The sequence below is a fragment of the Amphiprion ocellaris genome, chromosome 7, assembly GCF_022539595.1.
Source record: "Amphiprion ocellaris isolate individual 3 ecotype Okinawa chromosome 7, ASM2253959v1, whole genome shotgun sequence".
NCBI classification, from domain to species: Eukaryota; Metazoa; Chordata; class Actinopteri; family Pomacentridae; genus Amphiprion; species Amphiprion ocellaris.
The window spans coordinates 91,498-107,870 of NC_072772.1; the positions used below are offsets into that span (position 1 = coordinate 91,498).

The 16,373-nt window shown below is 43.9% G+C and overlaps 1 protein-coding gene and 1 pseudogene across 1 annotated transcript; both read right to left on the bottom strand.

Annotated features, from left to right (window-relative positions):
* Window positions 1–804: 804 nt before the first annotated feature.
* On the bottom strand, window positions 805–3,181 carry LOC129349318 (non-homologous end joining factor IFFO1-like). Its single transcript, XM_055012274.1, has 2 exons — window positions 3,134–3,181; window positions 805–1,815 (listed from the first exon to the last, which is right to left on the bottom strand). The coding sequence occupies exons 1-2, from the start codon at window positions 3,179–3,181 to the stop codon at window positions 805–807; spliced, it is 1,059 nt and encodes a 352-aa protein (XP_054868249.1).
* A 794-nt stretch (window positions 3,182–3,975) lies between these two features.
* Window positions 3,976–16,373, bottom strand: part of LOC118469247 (ATP-binding cassette sub-family C member 4-like) — a 43,168-nt pseudogene continuing 30,770 nt past the window's right edge.

Here is a 16,373-nt window from a genome sequence, read left to right on the forward strand (position 1 = left end):
AATATCAGCTCCTAACTGCAGCAACAGCCTGGAAAACCCATTCTAACCTTTTATATCCGTTCCCTGCTGTATTTTTTGATGTGTTTTTGAATGGAGTTTTTAATATGCAGGATCACTGTCTTATTGGCTTTCAATCAGTGTGTTGACACGGTTTTCATTTAAGATTTTTATTTATTATGGTTTTAAAAACAGATTTTGATCCATGTATTTATACACTTTTGACTAATTTATTTATCTTTTGTCACTTTTTTAAAATTAGATTGTTCGATTTTCTTTATTTTTATTACTACAATTTTAAAATGATTTTAATCCCATTTATATATATACATTTTGACTCGTTTATCTTTCATCACTTTTTGAATTAGATTATCAGATTTTACTAGATTTTATAAAAATTTAAGATCACTACAACTTTGAAAACAGATTTTCACCCATTTAATTGTACATTTTCACTATTTAGATTATATCACTTTAAAACAATTGGGGCATTGTTTTTTTAACTGCCGTTTTGTTCCTTGTCTTCTTCATGTACTTCCTTTGATTTGAAAAATGCTACACAAATAAAGCTGGATTGATTGATTGAATGATTTAAGAAATTAACAAAGTTTGCTGCATTGAATTTAACTGTTTTAATCTTAATTTTATCCACAACCACCCAGCACCAAGCTACAACCTGTCCAAACACCCTGATAAACACAAGTTCATCCAAAAACCTGCTCTCTAGTGACAGAAAACTCCCTCCACCTGAAACCTTTCAATGAGCATCAGGATCATATTTTAACCCACTGACAGACTGTGAAGTCCTCACCTCCTCTTGTACTCGTCCCTCTCTCTCTTCACCTTGGCCAGCACGTTGTTCAGCGCCCTGATCTCCGGTGTGATGGTGTCGATCTGGACTCCGACGCCGTCCGGGTGGGTCCAGGACACTCCGGGTCCCGTGACGCACGACTCCCTGCCGGTGCCGAACCTCCGGGTGTGGTTGAAGGACCAGATGGTTCCGGGGAGGAAGCGCGGAGGAGGAGGCCCATTGCTGGTGCGGGTTCCGGTGTGAGCGGAGAGCTTCTCGTTGATGTTGCTGATGGTTCTGGTCGGGTCGCTGGGACTCAGAGCCGGGCTGGTGGTGAGGTTGGAGTTGGAGTCCGTGTTCAGGTTGTTCCCCAGCAGGTATTTGTTGTGGAACAGAGGGGGAGGGTTGAGGGTGGGAGAGAGGAGGCCGCCGGTCAGGTAGGCCGGGTTGTTGGCGTTGTGGTGCGGCATGTAGCCCGGTCTGGGATGGATCGGACCGATGAATCCGCTCTGGACCCCCATGTCTTTGGTCAGCGGCTTCTGGTGTGGATCTCCTCCGCTGTTGTCCTCCAGGGCCTGCTGCAGCTGCTTCTCCAGCACCTTGTTCCTGCGCTCCAGTTCGTGCACTTTGACCAGGAAGCAGCGGAAGCGCAGGTTCAGGGTCTTCAGCCAGCTGATGTTGGATCCCAGGTCGTTGCGCAGCGCAGCGCCGCGGCGGCCGGTGGGACCCGGTGCAGGGAGCTGCTCAGGTGCAGGTCGGCGAGGCCAGACGACGGCAGCGCGCCCAGATCCAACCCGAACAAACCATCCGGCCCGAAGCCGCCGTGCTCCCCCAGGAAGTATCCCGGCTCCGGGATGGCGGAGTCGGCTTGGCCCGTCATCTGGTGGTGATGCTGCTGCGGAGCCAGGAGGCCGCTCTCCCCCAGGACCGGATTCATGCTCGAATAGGAAAATCTGAAGTGCTCGAAATCCGGCATGAACCCAGACTTCCGTAGATTCAGCTCTGCAGGTAATTCCGAGTAAAATCTGCTAGTTATCCGCAGCAGGAATGAGGCCCAGCAGCCCGGTTTGGATGTTTATTCCTGATGATCCCCTTTACAGAGAGGAGCTGAGGGCAAAGAAGAGCAGACGATGCGTTTTAGAAAGGAGGCTTTTAGGGCCTAAAAACAGACCAGAATGACAGGATTCAAACACAGCGCTGCAGTAAACCTTTGTGGACATATGATACAAACAAACAAATAAGGTGCCTCTAAATCTGCCACTGGAGCCTGTATCAAAATGAGATTGCTGAGTTCACTTTTACGCAGGACTCGTTTAGAGGACAGACACGGACAAACACAAAAGACAAAATAATAAATAAAATAAAAATAATAATAATTCAGATCTACCGTCGGTCGGTCACGTGATCTACGTAGACGTCCCCCACTGCTCTGAGGGGTCCAGATGTTCCCTGTAGCTCTGCGCTAGCGCCGCTAGTCTAGAAACCGGAGACCCGAGGGAGGACATCAACAACTGATGGTCCTGATGGAGAGGAGGTTCTGCAGCGGGATTCGTTTATGTACGGTGTATTTTTGCAAGATGACTGATGAAGTGAGCATCCTGTGTGTGTGTGTCTGACTCTAACACACACCTGTCATCAGTTCTAGCCGCTAGTTAACCACACAGCTGCTGAGAGGATAAAGTCTGCCAGGCTTCTTTTTGTTTCTGTATGTTTCTGTTGTCATGGGCAAAGTGCATCAGAGAGAAGTATTATTTTACTGTCAGTGAGTTGCAGTGTGTTTCCTGTTTCTAGAGGCAATGAGACAGAGGTTATGTTATTTCACTGAAACTACGTACATGCATTTTCACATAATTTTGGACTATTGCAGTACAAATACATTAACAATAATAATTAGAAGAATTTGAATTGTTTTTCTCTCAACCTCTCATTTAAAGATATCAGTACTTGTTTATAACATTTGTATATATAGACAAATTAAATATAATATGCATAAATATAAAATATATAACATTTAGAACCTTGCTATCTTGCACAAAGTGGATAGTCAAACTGAATAAAAGTACAAATATATTTAAATACATGATTCCTGTATCATTTTTTTATTTTTACTTTATTATTAGCACTACAAATAATAAAGGGCAGGTTATGAATCAGCACCATGGCGCAAATCCGTGGCTCTACAGTACATGTCTGGAAAAGGTATGAAATTTAAAAGCAAGGACTCCAGGAAGAGTAGCAACAGTTAAACAGTCCAGTGATGTGTATTCTAATGGTGATGTAAATTCAACTTCAAAATAATAAATTGTAGGGCCCAATGGTGACTACATCAGGGTTTGAACCACTGACCTTCTGATCAGTAGTCCAGAAATTTAACCATTGCATCACCACTTCCATGTTCATGGATATGGGTTGCTACAGTTCAGCCAGTTATATTGTCAGGTATGTTTCTGGATGGTGTTTCAAATTCGTGCTCCATGTGCCCCCTTTAACTTTGAGCACCTGCCCCTCCAAAGGTCTCTGCACGGCCCTGATGAATTTATAAATTTATGTAAATGTAAAGTGACGCACAAATTACCAAATGGTTGTTTAAAGAATGGTGAAAGTGACAGCTCATTTAAGAATTAAATGAGACATGATTTATATAAAATTGTCCAGGGTGACATGTCTTCTCAGGAAACATCTACTGACTGGCCTCCTGCTAAATGTCTTCAATGTTCTGCACCAAACAGGACTAACTGCTTTGATGTTCTGCCTAAAAAAAACGTCCCAGTATTTAAAATACAGACAGTTGACAGAGAAAAACCCTAAATTAAGAATGGAGTGATGTTTTAAGATGGATATTCCCACCAAATGACGGAATATTTTTGGAGAGAATTATTTTCCATAGGAGAAGTAAACAAGGAGAAGTAATGCATGCTTTGTTGGTTTTTCCTTCCTTCGTTGCATATTTGTTAGGATGGAGCAACATCCGACAAGTAAACAAGGAGAAGTAATGCGTGCTTTGTTGGTTAATAACAGACATCTGGATGTTTTGTTGCATTCAGGCATATGGGTTCTGTAAAGCATCTTGAGACAATTTGACTGTAATTGGCACTATAAATGAAACTGAATTAAGGTTTATTCATGAAGTGGAAGTTTTTGATCTTTTTTACATCTTCGAGAACAGAAAGACCCAAAGATCAAAGAAGTGTTGTTTAATGCACCTTTTATGTAGAATTTGACTGAACAAATGTACAAATCTGCAGTTAATACAAGTGTGAACAGATCAAAGTCATTCAACAAACTCCACATCATCTGTAGCAGCTGTTAAGATTCCCTCCTCCCTGTAAGCTCTTAAATCAGTGGAGTGGGAGTACAAGGACCACAGCATCTGTACAAGAAACTCCTTTTCAGACTGTTTCTAAAGTCTGGTACATGTGTGTCTGGATTTGTTTAAGGCAAAGACATCAGTGTTGAGAACAGACTGTTGCTGAAATCTAACACAGAAAGTGCTGCTGCAGTGAAATGTGTCTTCAGGTTCGTCAGTCTCGTGTCTGAATGAACTCACTTTCCTTTAGTCAGAGCAGTGATCTTCCTATAAGCTGGAGGTAAAACTTTAGCTACATCGCAGCCGTCCTCAGGTGATCAGCTGCTTTTCTGTCCTATGTAGAATACACACCTGACTAACATCACAGTGGTCGGTACGTCTGAACGACAAACATTCGTGGAAAAGGAACCCAAATGCTGCGACTGATTAAGCAGCAACCTCAGGTAGATTTAGTCGCTGATTCCGTGCTTCTCTGCTACCTGGACTCAAAGATACAGATATTCTTTGAACGGTTAAATTTACACAAACTTGAAATAAGGCACTTGGTTTTTAAGGATTACATGGCCATTTGAAAGCTATTCAACATGATAAATATGAAGCAGCAGATAATAAATATTGGTCTGCTTCAACAGTTTGTACAGCAGTGATTTCTCAGGTCTGTGAGCTCCAACAAACAGCGTTAGACTGTTTGGCTCAGATGTTCACTGAGGCTGCAGCCTCCCTGTAGGTCCTGAGATGCGTCTCCTCACCGTCTGTCTGGTGGACCGGTGGACAAGCCCAGCAGCTCTCTGAGGCTTCTGGCAGAGCAGAGACTCTTCTTCGGCTTACAGAGCCGTCTCAAAGATTACGATGTTACCGTCTGCCATTTCTGCGTGTCCGTTTGGAACGTTAGCACGGCTTCGGTTGGAGTAAACCTGAAAAGATCATTTAAAAATTTTGTTTGACCGGAGATGGTGACAAAAGCTTTTCACTTTTCAACATGTATAGGAATCTCTGAGTCTGAAACTCACCTGCTCAGCTGCCGACCGCAGAGCTGCAGCCTCCTGTTTGCCCGTCTGCTGGACCATCTTATAAAAGGTCCCATTTGGATCTTGAAGCAGGCTGTAAGGCTCGTCGTAGGCGTGGATCTCCCCGGCATCCAGAACCTGGAAACAAAGTCAGTTTTGATTGTATGCATGTTTTAAGTTGTAGCATTTAGCATTGACTTTTAGCAGAACAAGACGAGACCTCAGATAGTCAGGTCCATAAATGTTTGACTCTGTTCACCAGAGTGGATTAAAAATGAAACAATCCATATGTGCTTTAATTGCAGACTTTAGTTTGAGGGTATCAGGTGAACGGTGGAGGAACTACGACACATTTTATATGTAGCCTCCACTTCGGGCACAGCCCGAAGAAGAGACGTGGGACCCCCCTCCAGCAGGCCCACCACCCGCAGGAGGGGCCATAGGGGTCCGGTGCCATGTGTGTTGGGCGGTGGCCAGGGGCGGGGAGCCTGGCGTACCGACCCCCGACTACACAAGCTGGCTCTAGGGACGTGGAACGGCACCTCTCTGGCGGGGAAGGAGCCTGAGCTGGTGTGCGAGGCTGAGAAGTTCCGACTTGATATAGTCGGCCTCACCTCGACACACAGCAGGGGCTCTGGAACCAGCCCTCTCGAGAGGGGTTGGACTCTCTTCCACTCTGGAGTTGTCAATGGTGAGAGGCGCCGAGCAGGGGTGTCAATACTCATTGCGCCTCGGCTCGGTGACTGTGTGTTGAAGTTTACCCCGGTGGACGAGAGGGTGGCCTCCCTTCGCCTTCGGGTGGGGGGACGGTTCCTTACTGTTGTTTGCGCCTACGGGCCGAACAGCAGTTCGGAGTATCCGCCCTTTCTGGAATCCTTGGAGGGGGTGCTGGAGAGCGCCCCTTCTGGGGATTCCATAGTTCTGCTGGGGGACTTCAACGCTCACGTTGGCAATGACAGTGAGACCTGGAGAGGCGTGACTGGGAGGAACGGCCCTCCCGATCTGAACCCGAGCGGTGTTCTGTTATTGGACTTCTGTGCTCGTCACAGATTGTCCATAACGAACACCATGTTCAGGCATAAGGGTGTCCATATGTGCACTTGGCACCAGGACACCCTAGACCGCAGTTCGATGATCGACTTTGTTGTCGTATCGTCGGACTTGCGGCCGCATGTCCTGGACACTCGGGTGAAGAGAGGGGCGGAGCTGTCAACCGATCACCACCTGGTGGTGAGTTGTCTCTGATGGTGGGGGAGGATGCCAGTCAGACCTGGCAGACCCAAACGGATCGTGAGGGTGTGCTGGGAACGTCTGGCGGAGTCCCCTGTCAGAAGGAGTTTCAACTCCCACCTCCGGTCAAACTTCAACCATGTCCCGAGGGAGGTGGGGGACATTGAGTCCGAGTGGACCATGTTCCGTGCCTCCATTGCTGAGGCGGCCGATCGTTGCTGTGGCCGTAAGGTGGTCGGTGCCTGTCGCGGCGGCAATTCCCGAACCCGTTGGTGGACACCGGCGGTAAGGGATGCCGTCAAGCTGAAGAAGGAGTCCTACCGGGCCTTTTTGGCCTGTGGGACTCCGGAGGCAGCTGACAGGTATCGGCTGGCCAAGCGGGCTGCAGCTGCGGCTGTCGCCGAGGCAAAAACTCGGGTATGGGAGGAGTTTGGCGAGGCCATGGAAAACGACTTCCGGACGGCTTCGACGAGATTCTGGTCCACCATCCGGCGTCTCAGGGGGGGAAAGCGGTGCACTGTCAACACTGTGTATAGTGGGGATGGTGCACTGCTGACCTCAACTCGGGACGTTGTGAATCGGTGGGGGGAGTACTTCGAAGACCTCCTCAATCCCACCGACACGCCTTCTGATTCAGAAGCGGGGCCTGGGGTCTCGGGGGTGGATTCTCCCATCTCTGGGGTCGAAGTCGCCGAGGTAGTTAAAAAGCTCCTTGGTGGCAGGGCCCCGGGGGTGGATGAGATCCGCCCGGAGTTCCTCAAGGCCCTGGATGTTGTGGGGCTGTCCTGGTTGACACGCCTCTGCAACATCGCGTGGACATCGGGGGCAGTGCCTCTGGATTGGCAGACTGGGGTGGTGGTCCCTCTTTTCAAAAAGGGGGACCGGAGGGTGTGTTCCAACTATAGGGGGATCACACTCCTCAGCCTCCCCGGGAAGGTCTATTCAGGGGTACTGGAGAGGAGGGTCCGCCGGATAGTCGAACCTCGGATTCAGGAGGAGCAATGTGGTTTTCGTCCCGGCCGTGGAACTGTGGACCAGCTCTACACCCTCAGCAGGGTCCTTGAGGGTGCATGGGAGTTTGCCCAACCAGTCCACATGTGTTTTGTGGATCTGGAGAAGGCTTTCGACCGTGTCCCTCGGGGAACCCTCTGGGGGGTGCTCCGGGAGTACGGGGTAACGGACCACCTAATACAGGCTGTCCGTTCCCTGTATGACCGGTGCCAGAGCTTGGTCCGCATCTCTGGCAATAAGTCGAACTCGTTTCCAGTGAGAGTTGGACTCCGCCAGGGCTGCCCTTTGTCACCGATTCTGTTCATAATTTTTATGGACAGAATATCTAGGCGCAGCCAGGGTGTTGAGGGGGTCCGGTTTGGTGACCTCAGGATTCCGTCACTGCTTTTCGCGGATGATGTGGTCCTGTTGGCTTCATCGTGCCAGGACCTCCAACTCTCACTGGATCGGTTCGCAGCCGAGTGTGAAGCGGTTGGGATGAGGATCAGCACCTCCAAATCCGAGTCCATGGTCCTCAGCCGGAAAAGGGTGGAGTGCACTCTCCGGGTCAGGGATGAGGTCCTGCCCCAAGTGGAGGAGTTTAAGTACCTCGGGGTCTTGTTCACGAGTGAGGGAAGGATGGAGCGAGAGATCGACCGGCGGATTGCTACGGCCTCCGCAGTAATGCGGGCGCTGTACAGGTCCGTCGTGGTAAAGAGGGAGCTGAGCCGAAAGGCAAAGCTCTCAATTTACCGGTCGATCTACGTTCCTACCCTCACCTATGGTCACGAGCTTTGGGTAGTGACCGAAAGAACAAGATCGCGGGTACAAGCGGCTGAAATGAGTTTCCTCCGCAGGGTGGCTGGGCTCTCCCTTAGAGATAGGGTGAGAAGCTCGGCCATCCGGGAGGATCTCAGAGTAGAGCCGCTGCTCCTCCGCGTAGAGAGGAGCCAGATGAGGTGGCTCGGGCATCTAATTAGGATGCCCCCCGGACGCCTCCCCGGTGAGGTGTTTAGGGCACATCCCACTGGGAGGAGGCCCCGGGGAAGACCCAGGACACGCTGGAGAGACTATGTCTCCCAGCTGGCCTGGGAACGCCTTGGGGTCCCCCGGGAGGAGCTAGATGATGTGGCCGGGGAGAGGGAGGTCTGGGCTTTCCTCCTAAAGCTGCTGCCTCCGCGACCCGACCCGGACCAGCGGTAGAAGATAGATAGATGGATGGATGGATGGATGGATGGCCTCCACCTTTTTAAAGGACCAACAGTAACTGGACAAACTGCTTCACAGTCTACAACAGCCTGAAGTGTCTGGGTTTGTCCTGGTGATGCTCTACTGCTGCTGTCTTCACTTCCTGCTGGTTCTTGAGCAGTTTTCTCTTCAGTTTAGTCTTCAGCTGGTGAACTGCAGCTCAACTGGATTCAGGTCAGGTGACTGACTTTGTTATCTTTGGTCACTCTGGCAGTAAGGATACGCTTGACAAACAACTAATTAGGCTAAAACCCCGTCAGTTATTTATGATGAGTTGCACAATTAATGACTCGGCATCACTTCATCCTCTTTCAACACAAGAGCAGAGGCACTATGTTAACTTTATTTGGACAAATGTAGATATAAGGTGCTGTGAAAAACTATTTGCCCCCAAGATTCCTCCATGGCACATGGTACCTTCCTCCAAAGACTGATCACAAACAGTTTACTGCAGTTGTTTCTGCCAAGAGACCAACCACTTATCAGGTTTAGAGGATCAATTACTTTTTCACAGGAGTGATGAATGAGAATCGCTTCCCTAAACTCCCTCAACTCTGGTATTTCATACAAGGACATAAGATTAATGCTTTTGGCAATAATCACTGAATTACCTACTAATATCTCTGTGGCCACAAGGGGGCGCTATTCCAACAGGATTGGTCATGCTGTGAATGTGGACAAAACAAGCATTTCTGGTCTTCTGTATTTCATTTCAGGTTCTGTTCAAGGTTTCTTCCTGTTAAAAGTGAGCTTTTTCTTGCCTCTGTCGCCTTAGAGCTGCTCTGCAGGTTCATATGGGGTCTTGAAAGTGTCTTGAGAGAATCTGACCTGTAATTGACGCTATATAAATAAAACGGAATTGAAGTGATAAAGGTTTTCAATAAATTGCCACTTAAAAAACTTTATTTTGCGTTCTATGGGTTACCTCTGTTTAAAATTAAATACATCTAAATATTAGTTTGATGTGGAACATTTAAGCGTGAGAAATAAAATAAAAGCACTGTATGTTTATTCACCCTGCTGGAGAGGAACCTTCACACCTGTTGCTCTTCAATAAATGTTCTTGTGTAACATCTGGGTGTGGCCTCCTAAAAGTCCTTCAGTAAACTAACAGATTACTATCAGAGTAACTCACCAGAATGCGGTCGCAGTCTATGATGGTGTTGAGGCACGGGTTAGAGGGTTAGTTTGAGCACGGTGCATTCTCTGAACTTGTCCCATATCGTTTTCTGGATCAGCTCATCGGTCCTGCAGCCACAGAGGTTTAACAATGAAGAAATGGATTTTCTTTGCATGTTAAGAAGCTAAGTATTCAATAAGAAGCTGACATGTTTGTTGCCCAACAACCCTCTTAAAGCAGGGTTGTTGGGATGTTTTGGTACAAAGTAGATCAAATATGTGGAGTATTCTGAGATGACGTGTTGTGAAGTGGTGCTCGAGAAATTAAATTGAAGTGAATTATGTAAAACCACATTTATAATTCATTATCTAGCCAACAAAATCACCAGCACACCACTCTAGCATTCTGGTATTTTCACATGAAACCTAACATTTCACCTGGGAATCCATTTTAAAGGTTTAATACCTCCAGAATATCAAACCAGCAGCACATATACTGTTGGAAACCATCGGATGGAGGTCACACAAACAGTTCTGTCATCCATCACTTCATCCAACTACAGAGTCAATCTGACATTAGGACCAACAAAGACATTGAAAAGGCAGTTTGGAATTTCCTTTCTGCATAAGATTGAAATGGAAATCCACTAACAAATGAGGACCCTGCAGCATTGTTTTCTTTGGATGCTTTTAGGACAGCACTGATCTGACAAAATAAGCCTCGTATGTTGTTCAGTTTCAACACGAAGACAACGTGGAGGCAGCTTGTAACAACGATACTAAATATGCCCAATGATGTATAGATGTACGTTTTTTCTTCATTCATTTACAGTTACAGGAATGTTTCAGCCGAAATACCACACTCATCTGAAGATTTTACACTTCTGAGTCTAAAATTCTGAGTGACCAGTGTTTACATTTGAGCCATCTGATCTTTTGAGACTGCTGGAAAAGTTTTTCTCTGTGTCTTCATTAAATGTCTGTGGGAGTTTCATTTCAGGAGATACTGAATCCCTAAAACAGCTACTCAGGTAAAACACTTCATTGAGACTGAAAATGCAAAAATTCTCACATCTGAAAACATGCTAATTACCAAAAAATCTGCCAAATTATTCTACAGAACTTAGTTTGCAAACAAAAACAAGTAAATTCTCAAGAGATTTCCTGAATTCAGTGTGAATTAACATGGACTGAATCTGTAGAATTCATTTTTCTTGTCTTCCGTGCTTGTTTGTTTCACGTTTTTTCTTTAAACCCGTGTTTGATGACATTGTAAACTGGAGGTAATAATAAGAATGTTGCACTTAGCAAAAACACACTTCAACATCTGTCAGGCCAGAATCTACAAACACTTTCATTTTCCGAACAGTTTGTGTGAGCCATCGTGGTTCGGTATGTATTGTGCTGTAACTGGTAAAATCATGTCCCTTTGACGCCCTCGTTAACTTGCAGTACCTGGGGTCCACGTTGGCCGTGGCCTCGTCGATGATGAGGGTGCGGTTCTTCCTCAGGATGGCTCTGGCCAAACACACCAGCTGCCTCTGACCCACGCTGAAGTTGGAGCCCGACTCAGCCAGAACCATCTCCAACTTACCGGGCAGCTCCTCCACCGCCGACTTCAGCTGCACCTGCAGGAAACGTCTCAGGGACTCAGTGACAAATAAACTCTGAGTGGTCTACATAGCAGAAAATAAACGTCTACACCGCTGTGTCTGGAGGAGTAAAACTCAATCCTACAACATAGAAAAACACAATGGGCCTAATCTGTTTACAATTTGGGAAATTAAATCAAGTGAATTAGCAAACAACAGTTTCGTTATAATTGTTGTAGTTTAATATTTTTTAGGTACGATGTGCTAAAAGTAAAAGTTGATATAATTATGGCAAATGCTGTTAGACTGAAGACCAGAGTTACTTGTAAAAATGTACTTAAGGTATTCAAACTTTTACAAAAGCTTAGAAACATAACGATACATAATGGTGTAATATGCATGAAATCTTTTCCAGAGTCTGGGCAGAGAATAAATTATATTTACTGTTGATGACACGCAACAGAATTATACTGTAGAAGTTAGCAGCTATAATTTGACTAAAACATAAATACGTGGCAAAAGAAAATGATAGATACCCAACAAATGTGAACACTGTTTTTACCCCTGTCCCATAAAGCAGCTGAACCAGTGCAATAACTCTGGAACCTGTACATTTAGCATGGCCAGTGCAGTCTTGGGTGGGTTTGTGCAATATTTATTTATATATTTATTTTCAAACATATATAATAGATAATTGGCATAGTATATATCTATATATTTTTGATCTACATATTTTATCTTTATCTGTTGCTATCTTTTTATCCTACGAAGGAGATGCACTCAAAATTTTGTTGTACATATGTCCAATGACAATAAAGGCATTTCATTTGATTGATTTGGTTTAAACAATAAAATCTTTCAAGCATTTATGGAAAAGAGTCAGATCCAGACATGTTTATAGATCCAGTAAGTATCACTTCATCCTACAGTATGTTCTAATAGGAGCAAAGACAACACCAGTACCTTACCATGTTCTCCACCTCGGCACTCTGCCTGACACCCCACTGAAACATGCCGGTCAGAGTGACGGCGTAGCTCAGAGCCAAACCAACGGAGCCGGCATCCAGCTCTAACAAGACCAGGAAAAAGAATTAAATCTTTCACTGAAAACATCAAATCACACCAGAATTCACTCTCCTCAGAAAGAATCTGCTGCCTCTTACATATTACGTTTTAATTCAACGTGGAGCATTACAAAGTATCAGACACTGGCGACCCCTGGTGGTGGAACGCCAGTAAAGACACCGTGGAGGACAGCCATCAAAGTCTAGTGTTTGAAGTTCAAAGCTTAAAACTCTTCCTTACGGTCTCGGAGCAGCACGCAGCCGAAAGTGGTGATGGTGACGAAAACGGCGCAGATGAAATCGAGGTGGACGGCAAACCAGCGAGAAGTGGTCAGGAACAGGAACCACGCTTCTGCTCAGGAGGGAAAAAAAAGTCAGTGACGCTATAGGAACACAGAGCATTAAAGTTCAGAAAGACCTCAAAGTGCTGAGACTGAAGGGAACCTGAGTGTAGATCCTGATGGGCGTCAAACGTATTCTGGAATCTCTCCTCAGCCCCGAAGGCTCGGATCGTCCACAGGCCCTGAAGAGACGAAGACAGGTGGGAGAAGACGGGACTCCGAGCTGCAGGACAAGCAATGAAGAGAAAGATGTGTCAGAAGATACAACTTTTCATACAGCCTTAAAAACATACAAAGTCTTTTAACCCTCTGAACTCCCAACGGTTTTCTGTGTTTTTTACTCCTGTCCTGTTTTTACTCACTGTGGGTTAATTTTCACTGCAATACAAAGTCCTGCATCGCTATGGAAACAGAAAAAAACACATGACTGGATGTAGAAAGAATTAAAAATGTGACAACAGAGACAGAGACTGAGGTGGAGATAGATATTCACCATGACAGCACCTGTGTCACAGACAGCTTACTGTCATCAGCTCAGAAGATTATCAACAGCAGTCCCAACAGTGCCGGCCATATTAATGTGATTGTAGAACGCCTTTCTATGTACGTGTGTGTGTGTGTGTGTGTGTATATATATATATATATATATATATATATATATATATATATATATATACACACACACACACACACACACACACACACGTACATAGAAAGGCGTTCTACAATCACATTAATATGTGTGTGTGTGTGTGTGTATATATATATATATATATATATATAAAAATATATATATATATATATATATATATATATATATATATATATATATATATATATATATATATATATATATATATATTATATATATATATGTACACACATATATACACACACACACACACACACACACACACACGTACATATATAAAAATATCTACTTGAACTTTGAAGTAAAAACAACATGCACCTCATTTCCCTCCATGTTTGTTTTACTTTGTGCCTTCACACGGACACTGACAAGTAAAAGTAAGTTAAGCTGGATAGACTCCGACCAGAAATTCATGTCTCCTCTTAGAAAAATGATTAACTGTCAGTAAAAGGACTGCCACTGTTTTGTTGATGAGCAGCAATCCCTTTCTTCTGTTACATTCATGCAACAATATGTGCAGAGGATTTATTAAGACCTCTTCTAACCTGAATGAAGTCCACAAAAGTCCATGGCATGTTGGAGTCCAGCTGGCCGATGTCCTTTGAAAATCTGTTTAAGATTCTTCCTGCAGTAAGACAAGAAAAAACACAGTCAGAATATGAAGAGTAAGTTTAGCCAAAATATAACCTTATCTGGTCTTTAGAGAACATTTTAATTCATGATTGTGTATTGTTCCCTCATATTTTTGACTAATTAAAAATTCTTTGAAGAAAATCAACATTAACAGAACAACACAGAACAAACAAAAGGAAAAATACATCCAAAATTCCCAACTTCAAATGAATACTGACTGATAACTATGACTAAACATTTTCTCTAAACGCTTTTACAACCTCTAGCTTACCGATGGGGTTGATGTCAAAGAAGCGCACGGGGGTTCTGAGTATGGTGTTGAACATGCCGTTGTGCAGGGACTGTGCACACCTCACCAGCACGTTGAACAGAACCAGATTCCTCATGAAGCCAAAAATGATGGTGGCTCCGGTCAAACCTGGCGAGCAGAACATTCTGTTACAAACAAGTCAAAAACCAAACCCTGCAAGAAGACAGCAACTGTTTACAGATTACCTGCGTAGATTCCCAGGTAGAAATCTCTGTCCAGCTCTTGGATAGCATTTTGTGCATTTGTGATGGTGGTGTTGAGAGCATCAAGCTTTTCTTGCTCATCAGCCCTAAAATGGTACAAGGTTATAAACAAGTGTGGAAAAAACACTATCCAGTATGTGAAGTACACGGCGGTTCCTCGTCTATGGTGGGGGTTACGTTACACACACCCCACCATAGATAAAGATCCACAAAGTAGCCACCATATTTATTTTATTATTCATGTGTATTTTAAGGCTTTACAAACCCTCCCCACACACCACAGAGCAACACCATCAGCATTCAGATGTCGATGTAAAATGGACAAGATGCTGAATGCTGCTGAACACGGGAGACAGAGGAGACTGATGCTACGGTCTCTGAGCCAATCAGAGCCCAGCGCTGTACGCGACGCATTTTATTTACATTAAAAATTCTTTTAATATGTTTGAATTATTATTTTTATCATTTTTATATTGTTTTACTTTTTTAGGTTAGAAAATGCTTATTTTACTGAAAAAATGATTAAAATAATCCAGGGTTTGTATGTCATTATTGTGGTTTATGTTAGTTTTACAGTGTTAGTAGTGCTTGTGTTTTATTGTGTTTTTGTGGTTTAGACAGCCTAGATAGTTTGGTGAAATTTTGTTATGTAGTCAGGACCGTGAGTTTGATCACTTCCTGACACATTTTGTTGCTGTGGTTTTCATGCTTACCAGTAGGCCAGCCACCAGTCCTGCATGATGTATGCTCCCTAGAAAATAAATACACGGTTTCTGTATTTGATCACATTTATCAATTTATCTTCATCATGTCACTCCTGTTCTACATGTCCTCACTGAGGGAGTCCAGCGCCCTCCAGTGGACTTGCTGCGTACCTGAGCCAGCAGGTTGAGCACAATGGCAGCCAGCAGAGTCACAATGCTGGCTCCAGCTCTCAGGTATTTGACGTACAGCCTCACTCCAATGGTTCCCTGAGCTCGACTCTCCTCCGCTAATGTTTGCACCGGCTCTTTTCACAGTGAAACTTCTGATGTCCACATTTTCAACATTTTTGGGAAATCTCTGAATATTTTTTGGTGGAAAAAAGAAACGTTAAAAATGTTTCTTAAGAACATTGACGCATAAAAATCTACCAAAATCCAGGGAAATTTGCTGGATTTTGGTTGATTTTTATGTGAATGTTCTTTAATAAAATATTACAAGTTTTACTGATATATATGGAATCACTTTAGATATTTTTAATAGATATTTTATTTTTTGAAAGATTTTTACTCATTTATTGACAATATTCACACATTTTTTCTGGGGGATTTTTTTAAAAATAAAACTTTTAAGGAATTATTGGAATTTTCTTTCTGAAGGTTTTGCAAATTTTCAGAAATTTGGGGAATTTTTTTGCTGAATTTTTGGATTTTTTCCAGACAAGAAAACAATATTTTTTGGTGCCCGTAAATGAGGACAACAAGAGGCTCAAGACCGACTGGTTTACTGTTACATGAGTCTTAAATTGTTTGTTTTCCTGATGACCTTTATATTGTTTTGTTTTTATTGTTTTTATCTATTATTATTGTTTTTATCTCTATGTACAGCACTTTGACTGAAAGCACTTTATAAATTTTTTTATTATTATTATTATTATTATTATTATTATTATTATTATTATTATTATTATTATCATTATTATTATTGTTATTGTTATTGTTATAATTATTATTATATTACCCATACAGAATTTTATATGTTGTTAAAATGACGTAAGTTTAAGAGCGTAGGAAGTGTTTCTAAGAGTGTGGGGAGGGTGTATAAAGCCTTAAAATACATATAAATAATACAATAAATATGGTTGCTACGGTGAGGAACGTAACCCCCGAGATAGACGAGGGACCACTG